Below are 13,755 nucleotides of genomic sequence, written 5' to 3'. Positions count from 1 at the left end.
GACTACCTACTGTTGCTTCAAAACAAGTATACTCTCTTGAATTCAGAGCAGCCATGTCATTCAACTTCAGGGTGCAACATTCATTGCAACATGTCAAAATATCCCTATTCATGCTTTGTGATACTTCACTAAGCTGTACACTTTCCATTTTTCTGTGTTGTGTTGTACTTCAAGTTTTAAAAACTCTTCCATATGTTGTACATCAGTGTCATTTGCAGTACTTTTCAAACTTTTAAATAAACAGACTTTAAAAGTACCTTCTACATACCACAGCACATTTTATTTTACCTAACATATAGAACAAAAATGTAAACACAAACTAAAAGTAATGTATAATCATCTACCTGCTACTATCTATGAGATAGTATCCCCTACTATTAGCAAGAAACAACCCTAAATTTAGTGAATCAAAGAGCCTCGGAACTGTGAAAGCACAGAAATAGGCAATGGCTAGTCTGACTCTGGAGGAAAACGAAACCACAAAAAGGGCATCTGAATGGGTGAAAATGCTAGATCTTGTGATCCAAATACGATGAAAATAAAAGCTTAAAAAAAGAAAAAAAAATTTAAACAAAACTTCAGAGAACACATACAAGTCAGGAGAAAAAAACCCCAGCTGAGTGAGATAATATTCAAAATGTGAATACAGAATGTGGTTTTAAATAGGTGACTATTAAGTATCTTCAGAAACTGAAAATAAGGTCAGCTTCTGAGATGAGATGAAAATACAAGTCAACAAATCAATATGAATAAATTTCATCATCTTTAAAAGTAACTTACCCTAAGAAATGATCTGTCAATAAATATGTGGCTGAAAAGACAAGAATACCTAAATACTCAGAGTGATCAAGAAGTTAAGTTTCTGAAATGCACAATTGATGTCAAAAGCAACCTGTAATAGAACCAAATATATTGAATGTAAGCTCCCAAATTAGAAAATATTCCAATCACAAAGGTATGTTTCATTTTTAGTATTGGTGGGCTTTGTGAGGATGAATACATTAACCCTTAGGACTACCCCTTTTTTTTTTTTTTTTTGGAGCCAATCCCATGCTAAGTAACCCTCAGAATATAATTTGGTCTATGGAGAATTTATAGAAGACAGGAATACTATGTCTCAAAAAGGCATAATCCCTACTAGAAATCCTGGCCTGGGGAAAAAAGTCCTTTTCATTCTACCAAATCCATCTGAGTGCTAACTGCTCAACCACCACATACCACTGATATGGCAATTATGGCATATAGTCTCTGTACATTGATGTGTTAGGTGTCCTCTGCTAGACTAGGTTCCTTCAAAGCAAGGACAGTCAACAATAAATATTTATTATGTATCTAATACACTCTAGGTTCTATTCTAGGTCCTGGGAAAACAATGCTGAACAAAAGGTCAAAACCCTGAACTGTACAGAGTTACATTCTGATTTTGCAAGACACAAAATGTTTTAAAAGTAGAAAATTAATAGAATGTGTCAGAAAGTGATAAGGAAACATAAAGCAGAGTAAAGAGAGAGATGAGAGTGATCTGTAATTTTATTATTTTGTGTGTGTGTTTTTAAGTAGGCTCCATGCCCAATGTGGAGCTTGAAAGCAAGACCCTGAGATCAAGAGTTGTATGTTCCACTGACAGAGCCAGCCAAGTACTCCAAGAGTCGCTTGTAATTTTAATAAGGTGGTTAGAGTAAGCATCATTGAAAAGGTGAAATTTTAGCAAAGACTTGAAAGAGACAGGTTCTCCTGTGTAGAACCTGGAGTGCCATCGCTTATCATAAAGGTGAATTTGAGCAAGTTATTTTAGTCTCTCTGCCTCAGTTCTCTCATCTGAAAAACAAAGATTATCATATCAACCTCATAAGAGGATTGAGTTAACAGTTGTGAAATTCTTGGAACACATTAAGTACTATAATTTCTGAGATTCTTTTCATTAAAAAAAAATGTAAAAGGTAAAGCAATGGGTCATGCAGATATTCAGGGGAAGAGTACGCCCAACAGACGGCAGAGAAAGTATAAAGGCCCTGGTATTCAAGGAGCAGGTAGAGCAGTGTAACTGGAATACATTATTAGGTTTTGCAAAAAGGAAAATGGGAGAAGACGTCATCATAAAGAGAAAGGGGCACCCAAACTTGTAAAACTTTTAGAGATTTTTGAGCACAGAAGTGATCAACTGCTTCTGACTTTTACAAAGATGACTCTGGAAGCTATATTGAGAACTGATGGTTGTGGAAGAGGATCATTATATACTAACTAGGGTGGAAAACCAGGAGGCCAGTCAAGACTCTATTTTAACAACCCAGGGAAGAGATAATGGCTTGGGGCTATTATGGTGACAATGGAAGAGCTGAGAAGTGGTCAGATTCTGATTGTATTTTCAAAGTAGAGCCAACAGAATTTACCAATTTGAAATGAGGAGTCAGGAGTCTCAGGTTTTTGGCCTGAAGAACTGGAAAGATGGAGGGAGCATTAAAATGGACCGTGGTCTTAATTGCTGACAGTGACTGAGTCCTAACTATCTGCCAAGTGTTCAAGTAATCTCCTTACATGCATGATCACATTTAGTCCTCACTACCCATGTGGTGAGTATCACCTCTTAACAAGTTTATAAACCTGATTATTACTAAGCTGAGATTCAAAACTGACAGTTGTCTTAAGCACCTGTATTACTTATGTTCAATACGTCATTACAATCACAGGATCTAGCACTTTCAGAAGACAATAAATATTCAGTAAGTATTTATTGAAATAATTAGATTTTCTGAACACAGGTTAATAAGTCAAGTGACCCAAGTTCAGCGCAGAAGTGTCTGGCCTCCTCAGGTCTCAAGCTCTGTCTGTGACTGAGAAACAGATCCTGAAAGTCAGGAAAAAAAAAATTTTTTTTTTCAATTCAGAATCACAACTTCAGAGATTAAACAGACTTTTTCACTCCCCTCAGTAGAGGAACAACCAGTACAGGGTGCCTACAAAAGATACGGATAACCAATTTCATACCGTGATCACTCCCTTAACTATGTTTTGTCACTCTCTCCCCCTTGGCCTCTGACTTTCCAGTTCCTAACCCTCTCTCTGGTGCTATTTTTCTCGGCCCTATGTCTACCCTCCCTCAAACAGAACTAGACTACTTCCTGCTGCCTTAAGTTTTCTAGTGTTGCTTCCTCAACTTCTCCACCCTTTTGTTAACGCTGTCTCCTCCACCTGCGCCTCCTCCAGAGGCTGCTGTAGGGGGGTGGAGGGACCCTCTCTCCTGGCCTTAAATCTACACATCGAAAATCCTATCGTACTTCAGATCTCGAAGGAGAAGCAATTCTTTCAAGAAGACTTTATTGCTCCGCCCCCTTGGAAACTTCCCCTATAGACATCGTTTATAACTGCAGCATGATATAACAGAAAGGGAAAGAAAGGTTTTGGAGGCAGAGGGTCCAAGTTCCAATTTTAGATCTACCACTTACTGGCTACCTTCTAAAGTCCATTTTTTCGTCTGTAGGATAGATAAGCATAACTACCCATTTTCATGGAGCTGTTACGAGGCTTAAGTGAAGAAGGTGTACGTGAAATGTTGGTCTCCGTCCCTCCACATTATGCAACCTGGTGTTATTCGCTGTGCTATTACCGAACCTCTCTGGATCGCAAACGAAGGTCAGGAAACCTGAATGACCATCCTTCTACTCCTGTGGCCCCTAAAACATCTATTATGCATCCAGCAGGGCGTCCGTAAACGCGTGCTGCCCTCCACAGATGCGAACCTAGGGCAGGCGCCTGGGCGATAGGTTAGGGAGATGGGTGAGATGGGGGTGGGGGCAGCCGACAAATCAAGCTTCCAGAGGGCTTCGGTTTCCTCGTTCGCGAAATGAGCTAATGTCGAACTGCTCAGCCCTCTTCCACACAGCCCAATCTCTTGCCCCGACCCACACCCACCGGGGCTCCGATCTTAGAAAGGCTTCCATTTTACTTGTCCTCCGCAACATTCCTCCTACCCTCCCACCCCCCACCAACTGTCACCCGGACCGCGCCGCCCACCCCCAAGCCCCACCCGGACAACCGGCCGCGGGCAGTCCCGCAGGCCCGGCCTCAGGGGCCCGCCCCGGCCGCTACTCACGCCCGCCGCGGTAGCGGTGACGGCGGACTGCTCAGCGGCGCGGGCCGAGCGGAGCCGCCTCCGGCCGATCTGCTCCAGGCTGAGGAACTCGTTGGACAGGTCCAAGGGGTCGGTGGCCGAGGAGGCGGAGTGGCTGTGCAGCTCTAGGCTGCTGCGGAGGACCACCATCTTCCCTCTCTCCTCGAAGGGCGTTCGCGGTGGGAGACGGGGTCCAGTCGGTCCGGCGGCCTCACAGGCTCTTCCGCGCTACGAATTCTGGCGCCACAAGCTCCGCGCCAGCGGCCGCAGCGCGCGCACCCGGAATCCCTCCGCCTCCTGTCCCGCCCACGCCCCTTCACTAAAACGGCGGACTCGAAACTTTCCGCCGATCCGCTGGGCGAAAGACTTCGGACCGAAGTTGAGGAAGACCTGCACCAACAGTGACCTGGACATGAGCGGACGGTGGCGGGAGAATGCTGACTTCTTTTTTTATATAGTGCCGGCTCCCTGAACTCAGCGGAGGGAGACGTCCGGTAGCGGCACGAGGTCCCGTTTGGAATTTTGGCGCGTGGATGTCGAGGGAGGGGGGTAGGGAGGCTCCTCCGGTTCTGATTGGCTGGCAGGGGTCTGGCGGCTCCTCCCAGCCCCGCCGGTCACCTGCCTTCAGCTTCCCGCCACGCAGGATTCAAATGCAAAATGCTGAGTCCTTGACTGGAGCGGGATAAAGCCCTTGGCTTAAACAGGTTTTGACTTTGATCCTTAAGAGCTTTTTACAGATAGCTTAACCAAAACAATTTACCTAGCAAAAGAAAACAGAAAGGGACCTAAAAGCTAGCCTGCAGAGTACTATAGTTGAGGCCGCAGATTCTCTACCCAGTGCTGCCGCATTCCAGCTATACGCTCTTGAGTAAATTATTCCTTTGTGGGTCTTGATTTTCTCATCTGTAAATTAATTGTAATAGTAATAATAGTAATAAGAATAATAATACCTGTGGATTTAAGATATTCTACTTTAGAACCGTGTTTGCACATAGGAAGAGCTCAATAAATGTTTGCTACCATTAAACAATTACAGAAAATGGCTTCTGTAAGATACAGCAGTTACTTGACTACTTTGAAATAGATAACATGCTGAATGATCAGAATGTGAGAGAGGAGTTCTGGTGAAACTGAGAAAAGCTTTATTGATTTGGATAACTACGTTTCCTTAATTCGACACTTATTAAATATTTATTGACAATCTATTTTGTGCCAGGCAGTATTCTAAACACCGGGGATGCAGCAGTGAATAAAAAGAACAAAAATGCCCTCGTGGAACTTAAATTCTGGTGGAAGGAAAAAGACAAGAAACTAAGTAAATGTTTGTTATTATAAATGTTGAAAATAAATATAAAGTAGGGAAGGGCAAGGGGAGAGGGAAGCGTACAATTTTAAACAGGATGATTAAGGAGGGTGTCATGGATAAATGTAAGCAAAGACCTAAGGGAAAGGAGAGGGAGTTAGACACCAAAGAAGAAAGAGCCTTTATGAGTAGATCCTGAAGGGCCGTGGGCCTCAGCTTTAAGATTTTCTCCTTTTTATTACAAGTGACACGTAAAGACATTACAGCATTTTGAATAGAAGGGTGACCTTTTCTGACTTCTTCAAAGAATCCCTCTGGCTGCTACATGGGAAATGCAATCTTTGGGTTTATTTAAACTAAAAAAAAAAAAAATGTTTATCTGAACTTCCGATTTCAATGGGTGTCCTGTATTTTTATTTGCTATATTGGGCAGCCCTCCTTAGGAGGCCACTGCAGTTGTTCAGGCAAGAGATGATGGTCAGACCAGTGTTAGAGCAGTGGAGGTAATTAGTAGTTGAATTCTGGGTGTATTTGAAGTCAAGAGACAAGTGAACTTGCTGATTAATTGGATTTAGGTGTGAGAGAAAGCGAGGCATCAAGGATGACTGTTTTTATTTTTTGCTTGACCTAATGGAAAGAGGACGCTGCACTTAACTGGGATGGAGAAGCAAATTTGGAGGGAATGTCAGGAATTCCTTTTGATGCACGCTTAAGATAGACAAGTTATTATATATTATCTATGTTCTGTACTTAAAATTTGGCCTTTGAAAAAGTTTTCACACATATGCATTATGTTTACCACAGCATTATTTGTAAGGTCGAAAAACTGAAACCGGAAAGGTCCTTCAGTGAAGCCTCACTTAAGGATGCTATACAGGGGCATGTGGGTGGCTCAGTTGGTTAAGCCTCTGGCTGACTTGTGGTTTTGGTTCAGGTCATGATCTCACAGTTCATGAGATGGAACCCCACATAGGGTGCTGTGCTGACAGCAAGGAGCCTGCTTGGGATTCTCTCTCTCCCTCTCTCTCTCTCTGCCCGTCTCATGCTTGTGCTGTCTCTATCTGTCTGAAAAATAAGTAAACACTAAAAAAAAAAAAAAGGATGCTATGCAGTCATTAAAATTATGTAACTCTGTTAATTTAATTCTATAAAAAGTTGGGCACAGTGCATTATAGCTTGCTAAGAAACTACAAAGAAGCATCATACGGTTCCATCTTTAAGAAAGTATGTGCGTGGGGGGTGGGGGTGCCTGGCTGGTTCAGTCGGAACATGCAACTCTTTATTTTTTTTTTAATTTTTTAATGTTTATTTATTTTTGAGAGAGAGAAAGAGACAGAGCATGGGCGGGGGAGGAGCAGAGAGAGACGGAGACACAGAATCCGAAACAGGCTCCAGACTGCGCTGTCAGCACAGAGCCTGACTCAAGGCTCGAACTCACAAACCACGAGATCATGACCTGAGCCGAAGCCAGATGCTCAACCGACTGAGCCACCTGGAACATGCAACTCTTGACCTTCGGGCCCCATGTTGGGTATGGAGATTACTTAAAAATAAAATCTTAAAATGTGTGTGTGTATTCGCATTGGAATAAAAACCAGAATAAACTATAACAAAATGTTAATGGTTAATTTCTGGATGGTAATACTATGGTTGTTGTATAGTTTGCACTTTTCTCAATTTTTCTGATTTTGCAGTAAATATGTGTCACTTTTATAATAGAAAAAACGTTTTAAAGTGATTGTTTACCCAATATAAATGGAAGAGAAAAGAATATTTAGAGTAGCATAGTCTATCCTTATGTGCACTTTTCTTTATGCATGTTATACCTCAATAAAAATTTATAAAAAGAACTTCCACCCAAGAGGCATATATGCATTTGTGATTGTGTTAGATATCATCAGATTGACCTCCACAGAAATTCTAGCAGTCATTTTAGTTCTTTTAAAATAAGTAAAGGGGCACTTGGGTGGGTCAGTCCATTAAGTGTCTGACTCTTGATTTCAACTCAGGACATGATCTCACAGTTTGTGAGTTTGGGCCTCTCATTGGGCTCTCTGTGCTGACAGTGCAAAGCCTGCTTGAGATTCTGTTTCCCTCTTTCTCTGCCCCTCCCCTGCTCTCTCTCAAAAATAAACATTTAAAAGATTTATAATAAAATAAGGCATAGAAATTTAGAACACCAAGAGATAGAGACAGCTAAAGGTTTTTCTCTGTTCCTTTATTCTCTCTCCAGCAATATTAAGAATAACCACACTTGCTTCAGCCTTTGGCTGGTGTAGTCAGTTGAACTGTGTACCCCAAAAGGATATGTCCAAGCCCTAAACTCCAACACCTGTAAATGTGACCTTATATGGAAGTAAGGTCTTTGCAGATGTAATTAAGGACTTTGAAATGAGATCATCCTGGTTTATGGTAGACCCTAAACACAGTGACTGGTATCCATTGTGAGAGAAAGGAGAGGGGTGTTTGACACATAAACACACACATAGAAGAAGAGAATGTGAAGATAGAGATAGAAATTGGAATGATGCATCTCTAAGCCAATGAATGCTAAAGATTTCCAGCAACCACCAGAAGCTAGGAGAGTGATACAGAACAGATTCTCCCCCAGAGCCTCCAGAAGGAACCAACCTTTCTGACACCTTGATATCAGGCTTCTGGCCTGAGAATTAATTTCTGGGTTTTCTTTTTTTAAATGTTTTACTTATTTTTGAGACAGAGAGAGAGAGAGAGAGAGAGAGAGAGAGAGAGAATGAGTTGGGGAGGGGCAGAGAGAGGGAGATACAGAATCCGAAGCAGAGCTCTAGGCTCTGAGCTGTCAAAACAGAGCCCAATGCGGGTCTCGAACTCCTGAACTGCAAGGTCATGCCCTGAGCTGAAGTCAGACACTTAACTGACTGAGCCACCCAGGTGCCCCTCTTTCCTTTTTCTTTTTAAAGCCACTTAGTTTGTAGTAATTTGTTACAGCAGCCTTAGAAAACTTATGGGTTGGTCTGGAATTGGTCTTTGGCAGGTGATATTTCTTTCCTTTTAATTTTAGCTATTGTAGAAAGGAATTACTTGATTTAGGAAAAAAGGGGCAGTGGAAACATGTTCTTTCCCACAGCCCAGACTGCTTACAGAGGATCAAGTGTTTTTACCTCACATGTGAAAGAAAAGAAGGCTGAGGTAAGAGCTAAGCATAATTCCATTACCTCATTTTCAAATGAGGTTATAGGTGGGTCCCTTTCTGTTCTTTGGTAACAAAGTTAGAAAGTAAACACCAACTTGGACAGGGATTTCTTTCAGGAATGTTGTAAATGTGACCTTACCTAATTCAATCGCTAATCTCATTGATTTCTATTAAAAGAAAAAAACATTAATCGCCTAGAAGCGTGTGGGGGGCTCATAGTTGCCATTTGCCATTTTTTAACTACTCTGAATTTAAACAGACACATCCACATCTATTTCAGAGATTTTGAGTGGGTCTGGGTTAGTTAGGGTCCCACCTCCTTTTATGGAAATCCTACGGGGACAGATACTTCATTTCCCTGTTAACCTGGCAACTAGGACTCAGGCATGTGACCTCAGCTCAGTCAATGGACGGCTCCCACTTCAAACCTTCATTGCCTCTTGAAGGAGTGACCCAAAGATGCAAGGGCAGAGATTATTCATGCAGCAGCAGATGGTACAGAGACAGTGGCATTAATGGTGGCATCCTAACCAGCCGATTCTTGGAATTTTGGAGAATTAGATCAGCGTGACCTGGCTGTGCTTCCTCTCCTCCAAGCCCTGCCCAACCTCCCTCTTTCCTATCCTTCCAGTAAATTTGATTTCTTGTTTCAGTTAGCTAGAGATGATTTCTGTCATTTGCAAACAAGAACTCCGTCTGGTATAGAGGCTTCAAGTCAGACGGTAAAATTTTACCTGTGGTTTCCTACAATGGCCGCTGACGAAAAGAATATTGGGAGGCCATGTGAGACACCCCTTTCAGATCTGGGGGATAGAGGGTTGGGAGAGCGGGTATGCAGGCACAGGAAGTGAGCTGGGAAGAGATCTCATAATTTTGTGATGTGGTTTTCAGACTTTTTCTCTTTATCAGCATCCCCTGAATATACTTCAACTTCTCAGTTTTCCCACCTAAGGTGTGGTACACAGCCCTGAGTCTAACATCACAGGCACGGGCTGGGCCTTGCAGAGGGCCCTGGGATTACTGCCTCCTTCCCACCCCATTCTAAGTAAGATGAGTGAGTAAATAGTAGTATTGCATTCCAACCCAGCCCAGCTCCTCACCCCTAATGGCGAGGTGCCCCCCCTTTCCAGCTCCCCCTGTATATTGCCACCTTAGTTAGCACTTTATATTGAAATGGTCCCTTTAACACAGGAAAGTAGTAATCAGAAAAAATAACAATGGGAACTCCAGGGGTGGGTTTTTCTGCCTATTTCTTTTTTAAGTTTATTTATTTACTTTGAGAGACAGCGCAAGCAGGGGAGGAGCAGAGAGAAGGAGAGACAGAATCCTAAGCAGGCTCCGCGCCATCAGCGCATAGCCTGATGCGGGCTCAAACTCATGAACCGTGAGATCATGACCTGGGCCAAGATCAGGAGTCAGATGCTTAATTGATTGTGCCACCCAGGGCTTTTTATTTTATTTTATTTTATTTTATTTTATTTTATTTTATTTTATTTTATTTTATTTTTTTCAGGGGCCTTTTTAAAAAAATAATACTCAATGTAAAAAAATGTGATATTTAAGTGTATTTCTTTCTCTTACTAAAAAAAATTTTTAATGTTTATTTTTGAGAGAAAGAGAGAGCATGAGCAGGGAGGGGCAGAGAGAGAGGGAGACCCAGAAACTGAAGCAGGCTCCAGGCTCCAAGCTGTCAGCACAGAGCCCTACACAGGACTCCAGCTCAGGAACTGCAAGTTATGACCTGAGCCAAAGTCAGATGCTCAACTGCCTAAGCCACCCAGGCGCCCCTAGGCCTATTTCTTTTTTTTAAAAAAAAAAATTTTTTTTAATGTTTGTTTATTTTTGAGACAGAGAGAGACAGAGCGTGAACAGGGGAGGGGCAGAGAGAGAGGGAGACACAGAATCTGAAACAGGCTCCAGGCTCTGAGCTGTCAGCACAGAGCCCGACGCGGGGCTCGAACTCACAGACCGTGAGATCATGACCTGAGCCGAAGTCAGACGCTTAACCGACCGAGCCACCCAGGCGCCCCTAGGCCTATTTCTTAAAAGCAAAACAGCAACATAGGGGCACCTGGGTGGCTCAGTCAGTTAAGTGTCTTTTTTTTTTTTTTTAAGTTTATTTACTTATTTTGAGAGAGAGCACAAGCGGGGTAAGGGCAGAGGGAGAGAATCCCAAGAAGACTGCCAGCACAGAGCCTGACATGGGGCTTGAACCCATGAACCCTGAGATCATGACTTGGCTTAGCCAACTGAGCCACCCAGGTGCTCCATCTCTTGATTTGGGCTCAGGTGATGATCTTACAGTTCGTGAGATTGAGTCTTCCATCAGGCTCTGCGCTGACAGCAGGGAGCCTTCTTAGGATTTTCTCTCTCCCTGTCATTCTGCCCCTCCCCACTTTGTGGGTTGGGTGTGCATTCTTTCTCTCTCTCTCTAAATAAACAAACATTGAAAAAAATAAAAGCAATATAGTGACATGCATCAAGAGACCTGGAAAATATTTAAAGCCATTGGCCCAGGAATACCACTTCTAAGACTCCATCCTAATGTTATCCGAGGCATATACCAAGATTTATGTACAAAAATGATAAGTGCAGCTTTATTTACAATAGGATCTGAAAACTAAATATACAAAAGTAGGGGAAAAGTTAAATGAACCATAGTCTGTCCATGCAGCTCTTTGTGTTGAAAAATTTGACTTTTAAGACTTTATTTATTGACTTAAATTTTTTAGAGAGAAAAAAATGGAAGGGGGTGAGGAAGAGACTCTTAAGCAGGCTCCATGCTAAGTGTGGAGCCCAACATGGGCCTCGATCCCGTGATGCTGGGATCATGAACTGAGCTGAAATCAAGAGTCGGTTGCTCAACTGACTGAGCCACCCAGGCACCCCAAGACTTTATTTAAAAAAAAATTGTTATTAGAAAGTAATACAGTTGGACAACATGGGGCTTAGGGGCACCAACCCCAGTGCAGTAAAAAATATGCATATAACTTTTGACTCCTAGAAAACATAACTACTAATTGTCTTCTGTTGACCAGAAGACTTACTGATAATATAAAGTCAGTTAACACTTATTTTATTATAGTACTATATACTGTATTCTTATGATAAAGTAAGAGAAAAGAAAATGTTAATTAAGAAAACCGTAAGAGAAAATACATTTGCGGTACTGTAAAAACTGCGTATAAGTGGACCCACGCAGTTCAAACTTATGTTGTTCAAGGGTCAACTGCACATGTAAAAACGTCGAAGCAGCACAGAAATGTAAAAAATAAAGGTACAAGTTGCTCTGTGTGATTGCTATGAGGAAAAGGGAGTTTTCTCTTTCCACTGGGGTTGCCAAGCCTGGAAAATATGAATATGGGGCTGCCAGTGGCCGTCCTCCCCACAGCAGGAAGTAAAGTCACCTCAGGATGGAGCCGAGCACTGAGAAGCACACTGAGGAAAGAAGACCTGGGGAAGTGGATTCTGCTTCCGGTCCCTTGAGACCCTGGTTTCTGCAGCTCATCTTTTGACTCTGAGAGCCACTTCAGTGTCCTTCCCATTAAACAAGCTAATAAACAGCCTTTCTGCCTTGACTCCTATCTGAATGAGTCATGACTGATACTGGGCCAGCTGCTTTGTTAGAATCAAATTATATGGTTTATGCTATAATTCTAGTCTAATGATCAATTAATTCTTTCAACAGCATGAGATGAGGTCCATTTGGCATGAAATGGGCTTGGTAAACCACTAAAGGCCCCTAAATTATCACCTCTTCTTCATGGTCACAATTCATCCTGGGAATAGGCATCAAGTTCACAGAGTATAGCATCTGGAATACATATTTTTCCTTTTTATGAAACTCAAGACAGCAAGTATTCATATTTAGTCTTATGTCATCTCCTCCAACATATTTTCTCCAAGATCCATAATAAAGGCTTTGGGGTCATAATCTAGAGTGCTTTCAGTATGCTGGGATGTCTCTCATCTGGGTCCAAAGATTTGTAACCCTGAAGAGTTGTAACCCTTGCAAGGCAAATTGGGGCTTTCTGCCACTGCACCTATCTTTAATTTCCTCTCATCGCTGTTTCCCTTATTCTTTACAGCCTGAGGGTCATTTTCTTTGATAAAGAAGAGAGAAAACACAATCAAAGTAGACTGTTGGTTTTCTTTCACTTACATGGTCCCTTATCACAAGGTCCCAGGTGATAGTATTATCTTTCTTTTTCTTTTCTTCTAGCTCTTAATATTGAGGATTAAAAATACCTCCTCCCCCAATTTAAAAAACTCCTTTTGTGGTTAAACCTCAATGTGTCATGTGCTGCCTGCTTCTTGATCTCCCCTTTCACATCTGTGGCCCTCTTATACTTTCCTTTGTTCTGTGTCCTTTTCTGTAAAACGCAGCCCTTTGGTATCCTTATTTCATTGGGTTTTGGGTTCTTTGAGTGCACTCTTATTTCTTCCTCATCTAGATCATTGGAGTTTACAGGTCAGAATCGAGTTCTAAGCATTAGAACCTTATTCCTCTGAAACCATATTGCTTTTTTATAGTCTCTACTATGAAATCACATGAATTTTAAAAATGATCTATATTTTTAATCAAAAAGTTCTTACTTATAAGAGAAAGTTTGAAGCATATAGAAGCATAAAGAAAGCACATTGTAGCAGACTCCTGGCTCTTCTTTACCCCCTTCTCTATTGTTTGCCCAGCAACTCAGACTTCTCTGCTATCTGGTAGGCAACCCAAGCCTCCAACCGGGTGCATACCCCTTTCAAATTTATCTTTCTTGAGTACTTGTCCTCAGCCCTAGGTACCATAGTTTCCTTATGTCTTTTGGTTTCACTTTTATCATAGTTAATTCTTGAAATTCAACTTCCCTTAAGTAGAGAAGAAGGTAGAGGGAGCAATCACCAACCAGTGGTGTAGGGATACCTTAGGACTCTGGGAGCCAGCTGGGGTAGAAGGCTCTCAGAGTGCATAGGGGGAATGGAAGGGTTGTTGTCTTGAGTTTCATAAAAAGAGAGGCTTGGTGAAGGACTGATTGCTCAGCATGTGACCGACCGTACCAGCCACAGGTAACTGTGCATAGGACAGGGCTTCTCTAAGACGTATGGGCAAGTGGCTGCCTGCAGGCCTCACAGGGGAGGGGTCTGGTTTCTGTGTCAAGAGGGCTGCAGGAAGGTTATTGC

General features: G+C 42.3%; 1 protein-coding gene across 3 annotated transcripts in view; it reads right to left on the bottom strand.

The window, feature by feature from the left end:
- ATAD2 (ATPase family AAA domain containing 2) overlaps positions 1-4,576 on the bottom strand; it is a 68,498-nt gene extending 63,922 nt beyond the window's left edge. The window contains exon 1 of one of the 3 annotated variants that reach the window (XM_027063955.2): positions 4,091-4,576. In XM_027063955.2, the coding sequence (XP_026919756.1) occupies positions 4,091-4,258 (168 nt within the window). In that variant the 5' untranslated portion in view covers positions 4,259-4,576. Of the gene's footprint in view, positions 1-780; positions 899-4,090 lie in introns of those variants that run through there. The other 2 variants (XM_027063954.2, XM_027063956.2) reach the window with 2 other exon arrangements.
- Between the last annotated feature and the right edge of the window lie 9,179 nt (positions 4,577-13,755).

Source organism: Acinonyx jubatus, chromosome F2 (genome assembly GCF_027475565.1).
Source record: "Acinonyx jubatus isolate Ajub_Pintada_27869175 chromosome F2, VMU_Ajub_asm_v1.0, whole genome shotgun sequence".
NCBI lineage: Eukaryota > Metazoa > Chordata > Mammalia > Carnivora > Felidae > Acinonyx > Acinonyx jubatus.
The sequence above is the reverse complement of the archived record's forward strand: the minus strand, read 5'-3'. Positions and strand labels throughout refer to the sequence as shown.